Source organism: Emydura macquarii, unplaced genomic scaffold, assembly GCF_026122565.2.
Source record: "Emydura macquarii macquarii isolate MOO-44397 ecotype Brisbane River unplaced genomic scaffold, CSIRO-AGI_Emac_v2 contig_1876, whole genome shotgun sequence".
Classification (NCBI taxonomy): Eukaryota; Metazoa; Chordata; order Testudines; family Chelidae; genus Emydura; species Emydura macquarii.
Genome location: NW_027132013.1, coordinates 4,906,668 through 4,923,541, shown reverse-complemented (window position 1 = coordinate 4,923,541; position 16,874 = coordinate 4,906,668). Strand labels below are relative to the sequence as shown.

The following is a 16,874-nucleotide window of genomic DNA, read 5'->3' as shown; positions in this document are numbered from 1 at the left end:
CTGCTTGATGAGGCCTCTCACAGATGCCTTTGGGCTGCCCTATCATGTTAACTCTTCCAAGCAAGCCAAAATGGAGTGTCTCTCCTGTAGGAAGCAGCATTGGTTCGTGAAGTTTTCATTCAGCACTCCCAATTTAACACCATGCCAACCTGATCCAGAGTTTTACAGCTATCCACCAGCACTCCTACAGGCTGCGTATCCTGCAAGCTCTCCTTCAATTCCTTCAGCTCCAGATCCTGAGGTCTGAGACTGTCCTCCTAGAAGCAAGAGGAGAATTTATCAAAGCAGGATTAACAAGGGACCCTTTAGCACAGCTGCCACCTCCCCAACTGTGATATTTTTATGTTGCCGGAAGAGATGTTCTATTGCAAATTTAATAAGCTACACTCAGATCAGACTTTGTAGGATAGGCATACACTTGGGTACAACATATAATGCATCCTTCAGAACGAAGGATAGGTCAGGTGTGAATTCAGTCCTCTCTAAAATTTGGAATAAAAGAATAATGAACCCAGCCTCAAATCTAGATTACAGAGAACTGGAACAAGAGTTTATAGCTAGATATCCTTCTAAAGATTTTGTTGTAAATCATCTTTGGTCTATTGAAAGAAAAATGAAATCATTTGGATTATACCAAAGAAACACTGGGAGTAAGATAAACCCAAAAAAGCAAGAGTCAAGTTGACACAACTCTTGACAATCCCAGCCCCTAGGCATTATTGCAAGTCATGCAAAACTATATACTTGTTTGTCTGTCCTAGACATAAAAGGGCATTCCCAGCAAAGTGTTAAGGCAAGTATTGCCAAACACTTCACAAATACTATTGAAACCACACAACACCCCACTAGGTGAGAAGCATTACACATTAGAGGGAGAAACTAAGACACAGAGGTGAAATAACTTGCCAGACAGCCAATCAGCAGCAGAGCCAGGAATAGAACCTAGGAGTCCTGATTTATAACCCCTGGCACTAACCACTAAAACAGGCATTTACTGTTATTTTGGGATGGTTTGGGATAGTTTGAAAACAATTCTGTAACTAAATTAAGGGACAGGTTTACAAACTAATCTTCAAAAGTGCTTGTGCAAAGAATATGGTCACAGCTGGCTGGGGTTCACAAATACCTTAACTTGTGCATGCAAGTCTGGGTGGGTATACAGATTTGGCCCTGAATATTGACCTACTGTTTCTTACTCAAATATGAAATAAGTAATAATAATAGAAGAATAGTAGTAAGAATAGTAAATAAGTCTACTAATGTTCAAAAACTGACTAAACCTCTAAGTAGAGTCCCTCAAGTGAGGGACTGCCCTATTTTGATGGTGTTTATTGTTCCCCATTTTCTAGGAGGCCCCATTTTCTAGAAGAGAGCCTCCAACGCAGCAGATCTATTTCAGTCACCTGTAACATCCACCACTGGGATAAGACAATGAAATTTCTGCACTAAAGGCAAGTCAATATTAAATCTTAATTTTTCATGGCTGGCTGTCTAACTACAGAACTCTCTTAGCAGCACCTGTTTAGAGAAGGGCACATAGAGGTGTAGTACATTTCCTTAACTGAGGGAGAAAAGCTGAGCTAATGAGGTGAACAGCTGCACAAAGCAGTAGATCTTGCTACTGATTCAGGGACCTGATTTCTAAAAACAAAGACAAGCCATTATGTTAAACTGAAATAAGCAAAGAAATTCGGTGATAAAATTGCAGACCACTTCTGCTCAGCCTGTCATGATTAGATGCTGCAACACAAATTATATAAAAATCACCCACTTTTCTGAGAGGCATCCCTACTGTCAATAATTGAGAATCAGAGAAAATGAGCTATGTTTTCAACTAAATAGCCACCTTAGCTTTCTTTAGCTAGTTTTTAATACCGTGTTCCTTCCTTTGTTCCCCCACTCTATTCAGCCTATGATGGAACGTTCCCCTGACACGGGGTGGATTACATCAATGCCAGTGCATTAGAGGAAAATAGCTTGTAACAGCAAGACACATTTATGAAAAACATCCAGTGATTGCAAAGAGTCACTTGAATTAGCAAAGACAGCTCTTCCCAACCTCCAGAGGCAACAAGCTCAGTTTCAAATTTAACGTTGAGAGTTTCAAAGCTGACTAGTGGATTTAGACATGCAACTCCCACTAATTTTAAGTAGAAGTTGTCTAAATTTCCTAATTGCCTTTGGAAATCTCAAAAGAAAGAACTCAGCTGTACCAGAAAGTCCGCTGGCTCCCTTCAATCATCTCCCACCTAACTCACAATGGAACTTTAGGTGTGCTAAAGCAAGACTGCTCTTTGAAGCAGCATAAGTTTTGGTGTAAATCAGAGCAAACCCAACTTAATGGAGACTGACAGGCATTCAGGCAGCCGAATTACTGCCTAGTCCAGAGGCCTGTCATTAAAGAAAAAAAGGAAGGAGTCTGGAGACAAAAGCATGACATGGCAGTAATGCCAGTCATGCTGGATACTCATATCTACAGGCTGCAGGGCAGCGACGCTGTCACTGATACTGTAACACCACCACTACCAAAGTTCAATGGTGAAGAACAGTAGCACCAGTTTTTGCACTCTGGGGTGTACAGTACAATCCACTGATACCATAATGCTGTGCATCAGAATTTCTCAGGACTCTCATTTTGGTTGTAAATAGTGACATACAAGTTCAGAGCACCTTCTGATCCCTGGGATTCTAAAGCTTTGCAGATTATATACAGATGTCTCTTTCAACAGTGAAATGCAGTAAGTGCATAACAGCAATATTATTCAACAGTTTAGGTCAAGAAGTGAGGAAAAGCATCCTACACACTAAAGAGAATTTTGGTGACCAAAATTACACAGACAGCAATAGTCTCAGGACAGTTAGCTAAAACCCATACTTTTACAAAACATGTCACAAGATATTTAGCCAACATAAGCGATCAATGTCTCCTCTGACAGCTGGCACTGCCGGCAGCACAATGTTTCCTGTCAAGTTGCCAGAGGATTTTTCCAGCAATGATTCAAGAGAGTACCCCTGCTGAATCACTAATACCACTCCTTACAGCACCCAGATGGATACTCTTTGCCAGATACGAAGCAGTTGAATCTTCAAGTCCAGAATTTAGAATTGGCTCTGCCCTCCTTCAGTCTGAGGTTAGAATAATACTTGGTATTTAGTGGGGAAAAAGAACCTCATCTATACCAAACTTTAAAACACTGTTTGCATCTTTGCCTTGGAAAATACTATTTGAATCAAATGTGTAACATGCACTTACCTGAGACTGTGGAGGAACAGGTGTTATGTTTGCAATGTGACTAGAGATTGGCAGGATGTTAAGTTGATCATCAATCACTATGCAGTTCTTACAAGAGGCCAGTGACAGAATGAACCTGCATGATCAGACAAAGCCAACTCAAATACAGCACTGGTGACCAAGATAGCTCTTGGGTAGCTTATTTACCTGGGCTCCTTTCACTCCAGATGATGCTTTTACCCAGTTTTATAGCTGGGCTGAATCAAGTCACACAGCCCACTTTTACTTAACATTCCTAGTGCATCAACATCACTATATCTGAATGTTCTATAATGTAGAGAAAAGACATTCATATGCTATTATCGCTCCTAAAAGTATTCTCCATTCCACGAACTTAAGGGTGATCTTTCAAGAGAGCCTCAGAATGACATGACAATTAATTGGAAAATATCTGCATAAATAGGCAACTCTTGATCCCAAGGTATTAGTTACATGGCACCCATCTCTGTAAAATTCTAGGCAGCTCATACTGGTTGTTGGTTCTGTTTTATCCATGAGATCACAGATCCACCAGTTAAAGATCATGCTACATTCTTCCTGGGGAAAAGACAGTGCTGGTAATGCAATGAAGACTCTTTATTCAGTACAGTAAAAGCAAAGCAAAATCTGCATTACAAGAGACTGATCTAATGCCATAAAGAGAAGCTAAATAAACATCAACATTTTCCTATTTTTAAGCTATGGAAGTGCTTTCTGACTCATCAAGAGCTGCAACACTGGGAGAAAGTCATTCTGTTATTTGTGCTTTTGCAGAGCCTTTCATCAAAGACTCTCAAAGCACTTTACAAACATTAGTTCCACAATATCCCTTGTAAGATATGTAAAGGTTGTATACATACACACACCTCACTCACCAGTGAAGTGTAGCCACTTCTGTGATAACACATGACTTCTCAATATGAAAGCACAAACATTATTCTAAGTTAACGGGACACTGCACCATGGCTGTGGATGCCTTTCTTGCACATGCAGACTTGTTAACTTAGTTTTCAAGCTCCTAACAACCTACCTCTCGTTAAACCTCCCTACTATGTCCTGATGTGCCTCTGTTCTGTAGCGTGAGTGTACATCCTGAAATAGCAAGACAAAGATCATTCAGTCTCACAGGTCTGAAACGTGAAGGAATGTCCTGGTTACAGCACAGCTTATATGGAATATAATTCACATGGACTATCAAACATCCCTTTGTCTTCATCCATTTTTGACTGTGCTTCTCCTATCCCCCACTGAGAACTTTCCATTTCCTGTATACCATGCAACTCCCCATCCTGCAAATTCCTTTTTAAAACTTATTACCTTTTTGCCCTTCCCAGCATGAATTTCCATGCCAGCCCTATGTCCTCCCTGAACTTTATATGCTTGTGTCATGCGGTCTAATTTATGGCCCTGTCATGCAGGGGCTGAATGCCCCATCAGTGAGGCTAGAAAAAAAAAGCTGGTTCTCTAATTCAAGTTCTGACTCAATTATTATTATTAGTGAAACTATCTGAAGAATGAGTATATGCAGCATAAATAGGTTACACTTAAGAGATTGTATCAGTAGTGAAGTTGCTCCTACTTAACACTACGTCTGAATTTCACCCATTGAGCATCTCTCTTTCCAAGTTAATAAAATTCTAGCAAAATTGCAAGAACAACAAAAGTAAAACTGTACATTCCATTTGCCTGTATAGTGCCCAGACTGAGATAATTAATACCTTGTGACACTGAGATCAGAGAGAAGAACCAAACCCTTATTCTATATCTAAAGAATTAAGTTGTTAATTATGTTTCCCCACCTTCGATTTCTCAGTCTAGGAGGAATTCAAGTCGCATTGTTATGCAGAACTGCCTAATGTTAGACACAGATGAAGACAGAGAAATAATGGTACAAGAGAGGAAAAATACTTCAAGGATGACACAGCATGTAATATAAGGCTGAAGAGAAATGCAATATGGGTAGGCCACCATCCTTTGGGAAAGGATCAGAGGTGCTTGTTAACATAAACCAGACCCATTAAATCAAACATACCATGGTCATTGTATAGAGCTGCTTCAGTGAGTTCATAGTTCGGAGGAGAATCACCACAATTCCACCTCCTTCCACTGTTTCAACAGTTCTAGCCAGCAGGTTTGGAGTCAAGGCTTCAAAATCCTAGCAAATAAAACACAGTAACCAACAAATTCAAGGCTGTCATGAGTCTTCCAAGACAACTGGCATCGGCTAACAGGAATCAAACTGCCATAAAACATATTTCTGGAAGTATGCTGTGTAGTTGTAGCCATGTCGGTCCCAGGATATGATAAAGAGAAAGTGAGTGAGGTAATATCTTTTACTGGACCAACTTCTCCTGGTGAAAGAAACAAGCTTGTCTCTCACCAACTGAAGTTGGTCCAGTAAAAGATACCTCACCCACCTTCTCTCTCAAATATTTCTTGAAGGTAAGCTTCTATAACATGTGTTTTCTTGCTTCTAATGAAAATTCTGCCAACAAATCTATTTTGCTCACAAAAAGCCATGCAAAATGCCTTGGGCCATCATCAAGGAAATAAAATACAAGCAAGACAAAGATTTCTCCCAAGACATTTAAATTTCTAGAAAGGCAGCAAATGGCCCAGTGGAAAGAGCCCTCCCATTCTAGTGTAATTTTTTTTTAAGCTAACTGATAAATTTGTTACCTGGAGTACACACATGCCAAAGGTGTTACCAAGAATTTTATGGGTCTCATTGTAATAGCAGTAGCGAATATTTGTGGCTGCTATAAACAACTCAAAAGGGTCATCTTGCTTTAGGTTTAAAGTTCCACTTTTAATCTTCTTTTGTAGTTGTCTCATTCGCTTCTTTCGGTGGCTGAAAAAAATAAGATAGGATTATACAGGAGTTGTCATGGAAGAGGGCTGGGCTGACAAGGCAGTTTGCAATCTGGTTCAGATTTTAAAAGGGGGTTCAAGAATTCAGGCTGTAGGGTAAACCAGGGGTAATAACTGGGTTACATGATCTGAACTCATGAACTGTTCCCATGAGGTTTCACCCCACAATCGGAAATAAAACAGGATCTACTGTTCTTGAAAAATGTCAGTTGTCATAGACAAATCTGAAGAAATCCCCAAAACAGGTCCCCTATTGATGCCAAATCCAAATTTTTAGGTATAGATTCAGATCCAGGAATTAACAGCCCCCTGAAGTCAAGGATTTTGACGAGGGCCTTCTCTGCATCCAGTTCTAAGGGCTTGTCTACATTACAGATGCTACAGCACAACTGTGCTACCATAGCACTATAGTATATACACTTGCTACAGCAACGGAAGGGGTTTTTCCATGCTTATAGTTAATCCATCCTGAGAGGTAGCAGCTAGGTCAACGAAGAGTTCTTCCATCAACCTAACAGTGTCTATACTGGGGCTTAAGTCACACCCTTGAGCGACACAGCTGGGTCAATTGAGTTTAGGCATAGACCATGCCTAAATGTTACTGAAGTTATGTAAGGGGAAAAGCTAAGGTAGAGAGGGTCACAAGGCCACTGAATCAGGGTGAGTGCTGTGATTAGAACACAGCAGTTCCTGGCTTCAAGCCCTGTACACTATCCAAGTCAAAACAAACCATTCTATTACGCTGAAACTTTTGCATAGTCACCACAGAATTTAGCATAGTTTCTCCACTTGATTGAATCATGTGACCTACATACAGCTGACCAGACAAGAAGCTCCCGTAGATCAGCTTCATAACTTGCAGTGCAGTTAGTTTCCCCCCAAAGATTGAAAGACAGAAAGCTCTCACCTGCTAAAGCCCAGCTCCTTCTTGTAACACCACAAGACTGAGGGTCTGGCCTTCACAGTTGCTTTAGATAACATGTGATGGAGTATAACCACCTGCCAAAAGAAAGGTACACTAATGAACAGCTGCACTGACAGGGGACAGTCATGAAGTGAAACATTTTTAGATCCCAAATGGAAAATATCAGATTTTAGAGAGAAGTTTTTTATTGCACATATGTTCAGCACAGAAGGGGTTAAGAGATGGTATAACTCACATCCAACACCTTGTATTGCCCCTCAGAAGATCAGAGCATGAACCCCATCCAAGGTATGCTACAGATTATAACCTGGATCAGAATTGCTGTGAAAGGGAATCCTTTCTAAAGCCTGGATGGACAGCGCAAATCCATCAAGCCATTAAAGCAGATCTGCGCAAAGTGAGGGCTACCAAACTCTTTGCTTCAGTTATTCCTTCAGATATAGTTCCATTTCGCCATATTTTTAAAGCATATCTGACACAGAATAAAGCATTCTGCATACAAAGCAGATGAACCTCAAACACCCCACGATTTGTATGTATGCTGAATGTCTAGCCACACAATGCATAAACGAGGAAAGGAAGGGTAACTAGTTACTAGACAAACTGTCTCTTTCCAAATAGCTTGTTTGTAGCATCTTATTTAGGCCTGGTGTACAAACAGTTTTATACTGGTGTAAACTGTCAATTGGGGTGCCATTTCTTACCAGTGGAGTTATACCGATATAACTGCATCCACACTAGGGGTTGTATCACTATAAAGGTGCTTTATACTGGTATGACTTACCCCCTCTCTCTACAAAAAAGAAGCTATACTGGTATAAATGAGTCTACAATGGCCTTCAGCATACACCGTCCACTGCACAGGCAGATTTTTAAACAGAAACTACGACTACTCTACAAAGCTTACAGGGGTGCAGCTGCACAGCTGTAGCAGTGCTAGTGCAGATGCTCTATGCCAATGGCAGAGAGCTTTCCCGTCGACTTAAATTACCCCAACCCCCGCTGATGGTGGTAGCAGCTCTCCCACTGACATAGCGCTGTCCACACCGGCTCTTAGGTTAGTGTAACTTAAGTCGCTCATTTAACACACCCCTGAGCGACATAACTTGTACTCACTTAAGTTGTACTGTAGCCATAGCCTAAGGTAACTTTCCCCATGTCTCTGGAAACTTGCATCAGCACAGGATAGCAGCCCTGCAGAGAGCAGCACATATAGCTGCTGGGGGTGTCTGAATGTGAGCAGTGCTAGTCACTCTCTCATTAAGAACAACAGTTGACAGAGTTCAAAGGGAACAGTCTGGGAGAAATCCTTTAATACAATGTTGCCGTTACAAGTTACTCCAGTATGATTTCTACTGTGATGAGCCTTGCTGGATAGGTAACACCTGGCCTGAGCCACAAAAGGGACAGAATTTGTAGGCGAACATTGGGATAAATTACCATATCAAATTAACTGAAGGAAACTCTCACCAGCCTTGCAAGCGAGTAGATGGTCCTTTTCCTTTAAGTAGAGTTCAGATTTGCCTTTATTTTACCTACTTTCCTTAGTTTTTTAAAAATAGATGATGTTTAACAGCTACACCTTTTGAAGCATCATTGATATTCCTTATGTTTCTATTATTTCATGATTTGTCCTAATATAGATATCACACTCAGCAACATTTATGTCCTCATTAGGTACAACACATGGTATTTTGTGCATTTTTAGACAAGTTTTCTGTAAATATAGTCATTCAAAATTACAGAATGTCTATTTGTCAATAGCATTCTCAGCTCTGCTAGAAATTAGTTTCCTTCCTTATGAAAGGTGCAACTTATTTATACCTCTAGATTCAGATTGTACATTAACCAAAAAGAGCAACTAAAAATACTAGGCTGATAGTTACCTGATCCTTGCCATGATCCCCAACTAGAACAAACAGTGTCCTGTGTCGCTCAGCCACTCCATTCTCAATTAGCACGCGGATGCGATTGTCTACCTTCTTGCGCTGCATGGTTAGTGAAAATGCCTGAAAAGTTTTTCAAAAGTTAGCCAGGCTCAGACCTACAACAGCGCATTTCAGTTTAGGATGTACAATGGTGTCAGAAACATAAGATGCCCAGAGTTTTGAGATGGCTGGGATTTTTACATCAGATATTCTTTGCTTTTTTAGCCTGATATTGCCTCGCAATGCAATCATGTATTTGATATTTTTAAAGAAGCAATTAGACAACTTCTTAGGGTGACTGTTTACACTAGAATGCATTTAAAGAAACATTTAACACAACGCAATAACTCAGAGTGACTTCTCATACAATTAAAAAGCACAGACAGTATTTTGACCAACACTGGGTTTCACTTGTGAACAGTTATCTTTAACCAGCAAGGCAGCAACTTCTTCCTTCCAATTGCTCAACCCATCAGTACTGGATGTATTTATATTGTTCCAGCAAAGTTACAAAGATAGTGAAACATTAAATCTTAACATCATCTCATTCTGATTACCAGGTTGCTTTTTTCTCCTCCATTCTCATTCCAGTTCTCCCAAGATTTTAGCAGCTATTATTTCACAAACCACTAGTTAAAGATCAAGGATTTACTCCAGTGGGTCTATCCAAGTTCTCAAAGAGGATATGGTTATAGAGGGGATGATCCAAAGCCCATTAAAGTCAGCAGGAGTCTTTGTATCCTTGTATCTGGCATTGGCCACTGTCTGAAGACAGGATACTGGGCTAAATGGACCATTGGTCTGACGCAGTATGGCAGTTCTTATATCAGATTAACAGAATTACTTTCTGGTTCTTGAGGTTATCAAAAGAGTAACTTCTGTAATGCTTTGGGAAGTACAGGGAAGGATGAAAAGCGAAATCAAACTGTCATTTTAGGGTTAGATACTTCATTGGCTGAAGGACTAACATCAATGTGGTATGCTGCTGGAAAAAACTGAGATTTCACTCCCAAACTTCCAACAGTATACAGCTCTCATATTTTCTGAGATGTTCGACTTGCTCCATCACCAGACCATTAGTTTAGCAGTGCTTTTTCAACACTATTTCAGGACAGTGTGACAAGCAATGGCTCGATATAATACTCTGTTTTAACAATGTGTCATAACACACACACACAGAACATGACTATCAACTAAACATGCCTGAAAATTTTTGCATGTTCATTTCCAAAACTCCAGACTTCTATTTAGTGAGCTAAAGGATTAATTAACTCCTGTGAAGAGCAGCACTAAGGTGTCTGGCCAATACGCAATACATTGTTTTGATGGGCTACAAAAAGGTTCCCAGACCCGTGTCCATCCGTCTGCACATGTATGCGTTCATGTGCACACACACCCCACCCCTCAGATCCTTACAATCTTTCCAGAAGCAGAAGGGACAAAAAAGGCCTATTTGATCACCAATCTAGCTTCTGTGAGTTTGAGCTGCTCTCTGATGTAACTTTCATATTCCAAGGTAACTAAAGACTCCCCACAAACAGAATATTTTCTTCAGAAAACCAAACAAAAACAAGAGGTTAGGTCTCCTCCTACAAAACCACTGTCGTGACTGCAAAACTCCACAGGTCTTCTGATCTGTGTGTAAAGCAGATAAAAACGAGCAAGGGGAGAAGCTGTATGGGAACGAATTCAGGTCAGGATTATCCCACGTTTGACACGAGACTGGGACTGGCAGCGAAAAACGAGCGTGGGAAAGGGGAGAAAAAAAAGAACAAAGCTGACAGGGAAAAGAGAGGAAAGTTAAGGAAAACTGACGAGAAAGAGACTGGAAAAGCAGCATGGGATTGGGGAGTTGGGAAAACAAACGGCTTGTGAAAGCGATGGGGAGGATCTAAAGGGGTGGGCGGTGATGAATTAAACCACACACTGTAGGTCATGGCCGCCTGCTAATCAGAGCCACATGGCAGGAAGGTTTTTGCCTTTTCATTTCCAAAACTAGCCCAGCAGCGAATAGAAGGAGGGGTAAACTCCAGGAGCCAACCCACCCCCACACCTCCGCAGGGCCCCTCTGCTCCTCACCCTGCTGCTCCTCAGCGCCCCGCTCTGTGACACACCGACCGACAAGGGCTCGGAGACAGACGGGGGCATGCACCCACCCTCCCGCTGCCGCCTCACCTACCCCGGCTGCGGGGCCGCTGGAAAAGGTCCCAGGCGGGGGTTCCGGAGGCGCGCAGGAGAGGCGGCGACTGCTCTACACGCACACAGCTCTGTCCGTCCGTCCGTCCGCACACGTGATGTCCGTCCCGCGTGCAGCAGCAGCGGGGCAGGGCGGGGCGAGGCCACAAGAGCAAGCAGCGCGCGGCGCAGCCAGCCACGCGGCCGGGACTCGGCAGGCGCGCGCTGGCTGGCAGGCGGGACCCGGCCGGCACCGGCAGGGGGAGGTGACGCAGCTGGCCCGACGCGCGCGGCGCTGCGACTACTGAGCCAGCGGGCGGGGCATGCGCGGTAACCTCTGTTGAAGCCTCCCCCACTGCCCGGAGTCCGCCCTTACTTAGGAGCGCGAGGGGCTCGCTCCTGCTGCTGCTGCTCGCGGGGAGAGGCGCGGGACGCACCGCAGGGGCGAACAGAGGGAGGCAGGGGAAGGAGGCGGATCAAAATCCGGGGCTGGGTAATGCCGTAGCAACGCCCCCCCCCATCCCCGGGGAGCTCGGTGCTGCAGGGGGCCTCTCAGGGCCACGCCCAGTTTCTAGGCTCCGGCAGCTTGCGGAGCAGACCCGCCCTTAGGAATGTGGACACTGCAATTAAAAACCCAGGGCTGGCTCGTGCCCACGGACTGCAGCTGGGGCTAAGGGCTTGTTTGGCTCCACTGTAGACAGCCACGCGGAGCCCGGGCTCGAGGGTCCCAGAGCTCACAGCATCTACCCCACAATTAACCAGGCCCTGAGCCCAAGCCAGCTGCCTGTCTAAGGGCAGGGTAGATATACCGCTACCCTAAACGTAGAGCAGTGAAGGGACACTGAGCAGTTATCGGCCCTTTCCACACTCAAAGTGCTACCGCAGCTATGAAGCAAACCAAGGATACAAGTGGTCCTCAAACTTTTGAACCCCTTACCCCGTCTGACTCCCCGTTCCCCTCCCCACAAGCTGGGGCTGGGCCATGGTCAGGGGTCTATGGGTGGGGGCAAGGGCCCCAGCACCCGATAGCCAGGCCCTGAAGCCCCAGGCTGAGACTGGGGAAGGTGTGCACTGCAGTGGGGGGGGGGTCCACCCCAAGGCTGGGGCCAGGCTGTGTGGAAAGGGAGCATGAGACCAGGCACCATGGCAGGGGGTGTGGGGCCAGACCTGGAGCAGAACTCAGGGCAGAAGGGGGCTGGGGGATCCTCCCTTACCCCCACCCCCTTCAGAGGTCTGGCCACTCTCCCTTGAGGGCAGGGCCTCCTACAGATTGAAGACTTCAGGACTGATGCTGAACTTGTTAGACACATACACTTCTCCCGAGATGATACATTCCCTCACCCTATTTGTTGGAGGACCCCCTTTCTTTCCCCTCAATTCTGTTCCTTGGAGACAGTATATTCCCTGATAGAAGCAAGCTTTTGCCTTTCTGCTGCAGTTGCAAATACCCATTACACAGTGTGGTGGTGTTTACAATTAGGTGCATAGTATGTATGAATGTTTTTCGATTATAAAGAACACAACTAAGCATTTTTATTATTTATGAGGAGTGCTAAATGCTCCAACCCTAGTCAAAATTGTTAGATCCAGTAGGGCAAGAATGGCAGAGGCCTTACCCTAAGGTGAGTTTAAAAAGATGCTTTCCACATCAGTATATCCCTTGCCTTTCACTTTAGGTGAATGTTGTCATTATTATATTATCATGAGACAGAACAAAGAAGAGGGAAAATATGCATGTATGAGTAAGAGTCAGAGATCAACAACAGAGGTGCATGTAGCATTCTATGCATTGCCCCACTTCAGTTTTTGCCCACTAGCTCTAACTAATTGCACAACCAGGCTCTGTTTCACAAGATGTTAGGTAGTTTTAGAAAATTTACATCGAGTAGCGCCAACAGCAATGAAAGGGAAAGGAGCAGATAAAGAAACATAAAAGGTGCACCTGACAGCACCTTTTTTACGATAAAATTAGCCCAAGAAACCCATCAAGAAAGAAGCGTAGAGGTGCATGAAGAAAATAAGGAGCAAGAAATTTCTTTAACAGTTACATGCTATTTTAAAAGTGCAGGAATAGGCATAACTCAGAAGACATTCCAGCATCCCTTCTCAGTATCAATAATCCTTCAATGTAGCCCACCTTCATAGATGACAAAACAATAACCATAGCAAAATATAGATTAAAAGTAAAGTTACAATTATGTCTATATTTTTTATATATTTACTACAATAAAAAAACCATAGGAGTAATGGTCTCAAGGTGCAGTGTAGGAGGTCTAGGTTGGATATTAGGGAAAACATTTTCAGTAGGAGGGTGGTGAAGCACTGGAATGGGTTACCTAGGGAGGTGGAGGAATCTCCATCCTTAGTGGTTTTTAAGGTGTGGCTTGACAAAGTCCTGGCGGGGATTATTAAATTGGGGTTGGTCCTGCTTTGAGCAGGGGGTTGGACTAGATAACTGTGTGAGGTCCTTTCCACCCCTAATCTTCTATGATTCTATGAAAACACAGACTGGTGCAACTTAAAGGTAGAAGTTTTAAAAGTCTTCCAAGGTTTACAGAAGAAAATTGAAAAATAGAGAAAATATACAACACTAGCTCATAGATTTCAGGAAAGTGGATGTAGTGTTCTGTTTTTGTTGCAAAGTATGTGGTGTTGGAAAGTATAGTCACTGATGGTGGGTTTTAGGAAGGGCAGTATATCCACGTGACTCTCGAAACGCACAAGAAAAGCCATGTGAACATAAAAATACAGTGACGTGCACTGTCACTATGATTGAAAACTGAGTGTACAACTGAGCGGACTTCACGATTGCTCAAAACAGAGAACGCTTGCACGTCTTATTTGAAAGAACCGTTGCTATTGTTTTTCACTTAGCTGAACATGGATCAATGGGAAAACTTAGTAAATGTAGAAAAGGAAACTCTTTAGGCCAAACTGAGCTTGTGATGAAAGAACATGTAAAATCATGTTTTGCTAAAGGACACTCTTACTTGCCACTTCCCTCAGTATGAAAGGGACATACACTAACCTTTGTAAGCCGAACGGAGATTGCCCAAGCCCCTCAACCAAAACCACACTGTTTTAGATACAATATAAAACAGATTTACTAACTACAGAAAGATAGATTTTACGTAGCTGGCCTAGAGATCAGAGTTGGTTACTTAAGGAACAAAAGTAAATTCACATTTTAAGTTCACAAACGAAGCAGGGTTTGAATCAAGCAGTCTCTCACCCTGACAGATAGAACAAGTAAGTTACAGTTCCTCAATACACAGACTGGACCACCTTTCCCAACCTGGGACCACCTTTCCCCAGTTCAAAGTCTTTCTTCCAGATGTGCTTCCAGGTAGTAAGATAGGGGAGTGATGATGTCACTGTCTCTTTTTATACCTTTGCCCACTGCTAGAAAGATCCTTGCTGTGACATGGGGGATAGGCAGCCCCCATTGCCTACATGCACTGAGAAATGTCTGGGATAGTCATTGGGAAAGTGGATACCCTTTAATGGGCCATCAACATGTCTGGGTGGTCCTTTATTATACTTGAAAGGTTGGTTGATGTTCCCAACCTATTTCAGTAACACATACATAGCAAAACTTCATAACTTCAGCTACAACAACATATATAATCCAACAGGATAGTAATGTTCAACAGCTCAAGACTTTTTAAATGATAGCTCAACAAGGTATACGTGGTACAAAACATATACTCATATCACAGTGGTGAAAATGGGTGTTCCAAGGTGCTACTTTAAGGTACAGAATGTCACAAGAACAAAAAGGCCTTTTTCCTCCTTAAGGGTGCCATTCCTTAAATCTAGTGTTGAGTGACACAGCAAATTCCTCAAACTGGTCAAAAAACCTTTTTTTTTCTTCAACGAGCTACATTTGCAGCTTCAACCAGATGGCAGACAGTTTTGAAATCCTGTGTGAAAACATTAAGGCCTCTCTCCAACACAAGACGGGAGATCAAAATTGAAAGTGGCAATACCCTGCAGTGTCAGATGGAGTGCACAATCAGCACTGTTAAAATAAGAAAAATGACAAGAGATAATGGGGAAACCAGATTACCGGCAAATTAACTCATTTTAGTTCATCATCTCATTTGTGGTTCCGCACAACTTACTGTTGAAAATTGATACTGTAGGCAAAAATTTCAGAGCTCAGCACTTGGTCTTGATGTCAGCAAATTAGTTGATGATAGACAAATACAGAATTATCGTGAAAATGGAGTTGAAGAAATGTTAATTGCTAAATATATAGAAGAGTCAGTGCCTGCAGAACTAGCTGAAACATGAGTGCAGAGAAAGAAGAAATTGTTCAGCTATGAAGCAGAGGATCAACTTATTGGTGATGCAGAAAAGAGATTTAAATTGGACTTCTTCATCGCTGCCATAGACATTGCTGAGGCTGCTCTCATGAACCTAGGAGAACATTCTGAATTATTGCAAGAACACATCAATGTGTTTGGATTTCTGTGTGATGTGAAAAACATTGCCAACTTTTTTTTTTCCAACAAATGAATTGGACAAATTGTGCAGTAACCTGGAATCAGCTCTGACAAGTTCTGATGACAGTATTAGAAATGTAGATGGGTACAACCTGGTACATGAACTTCAGTCTTTCTGGTGTTTTGCTGAAGCCTGTGGATGCATCTGAATCACTTCAATTGATTTTCAGGAAGTTTGTCTTGAGTGTACACAAACACGTGTAATGTTTCATGAGCGTTTCTCACAACTCCAATCTGTGTGGTGCCCGTGGAAAGAAGTTTCTCAAAACTTAATTTACTAAAAACTAATGAGGTCTATCCTGTCTCAAGAACATTTGGTACAACTAACTACATTGTCCAAAGAAAGTGACATATGCAAGACACATCAAGGATGTGACTGAAGAATTCATCAGACCACTCCGTTACTCAGCATGAACAAGGTAAAAAAAAAAAAACCTCATTTTTTTCCAGTCATCCACTGAAGAGTAAAACGTAACAGGCAATTTATTTATTTAGTTTTGAAGGTATTTGCAGCTAATTACTTGTTGTGCATTTCTGTAAGTTATTATTTGCATGCTTTGATTAAATTGGTGATGGATTATTAATGAAAAGGGACCCAATGCATTCTCCTATAGGGGGACTCCAAATTTCTTGCTACGGCAAGGGGTAGGAGCCAGGGTTAAGAAATGGTGCCTGAAGGGGAAAACCCCTGGATAAGAAGGGGACAAAGGGAATAAAAGGTACCATAGGTGGCCAAAGCCCTCTGCAGTGTTTACAAAAATAGAGGTTAGGCAGCACAGTATATCTCAGCATCTGCTTCCAAGGGCTGTGTTCTTAAAGGCACAGTACAACTGCCAAGTCAAGGTAGGTAACTCTTCCCTAGCTGCAGGACATATTGAATTGCTACAGGGGACTTGAGTCAATGAAATATTTTACATAACTCCCACCAAAAAAAAAAAAAAAAATTATAATTATACTTCAGTGTTTAAAAGAATACCTTATCAGTTTAAATGAATGCATAAAGCCTTGTAGCAGTTCACAATTTTGTCTTATCTGCTGTTCTGATTTGCAGAAATTGGACTCCTTTTCTTGTAATCCATGGTAAATTTTTAAAAAATTGTTTACTTTCAAAAACGTTATTTTTGTTACTCTGATTCTTAGCATTTCATCTTTTACCTTTATTATGATGCAGCGAGATGCCATTTTGGCTATTTAAT

The 16,874-nt window shown here is 42.4% G+C and overlaps 1 protein-coding gene across 3 annotated transcripts in view; it reads right to left on the bottom strand.

Annotated features, from left to right (window-relative positions):
* Window positions 1-11,774, bottom strand: part of NAT10 (N-acetyltransferase 10) — a 42,815-nt gene extending 31,041 nt beyond the window's left edge. For 2 of the 3 annotated variants that reach the window (XM_067557540.1, XM_067557541.1), the window contains exons 1-8: window positions 11,175-11,774; window positions 8,954-9,076; window positions 7,050-7,141; window positions 5,951-6,122; window positions 5,304-5,426; window positions 4,302-4,363; window positions 3,254-3,368; window positions 150-257 (exon numbers count right to left, since the gene is read on the bottom strand). In XM_067557540.1, coding sequence (XP_067413641.1) covers window positions 150-257; window positions 3,254-3,368; window positions 4,302-4,363; window positions 5,304-5,426; window positions 5,951-6,122; window positions 7,050-7,141; window positions 8,954-9,061 — 780 coding nt within the window. In that variant the 5' untranslated portion in view covers window positions 9,062-9,076; window positions 11,175-11,774. Of the gene's footprint in view, window positions 1-149; window positions 258-3,253; window positions 3,369-4,301; window positions 4,364-5,303; window positions 5,427-5,950; window positions 6,123-7,049; window positions 7,142-8,183; window positions 8,238-8,953; window positions 9,077-11,174 lie in introns of those variants that run through there. The other variant, XM_067557542.1, reaches the window with a different exon arrangement.
* Between the last annotated feature and the right edge of the window lie 5,100 nt (window positions 11,775-16,874).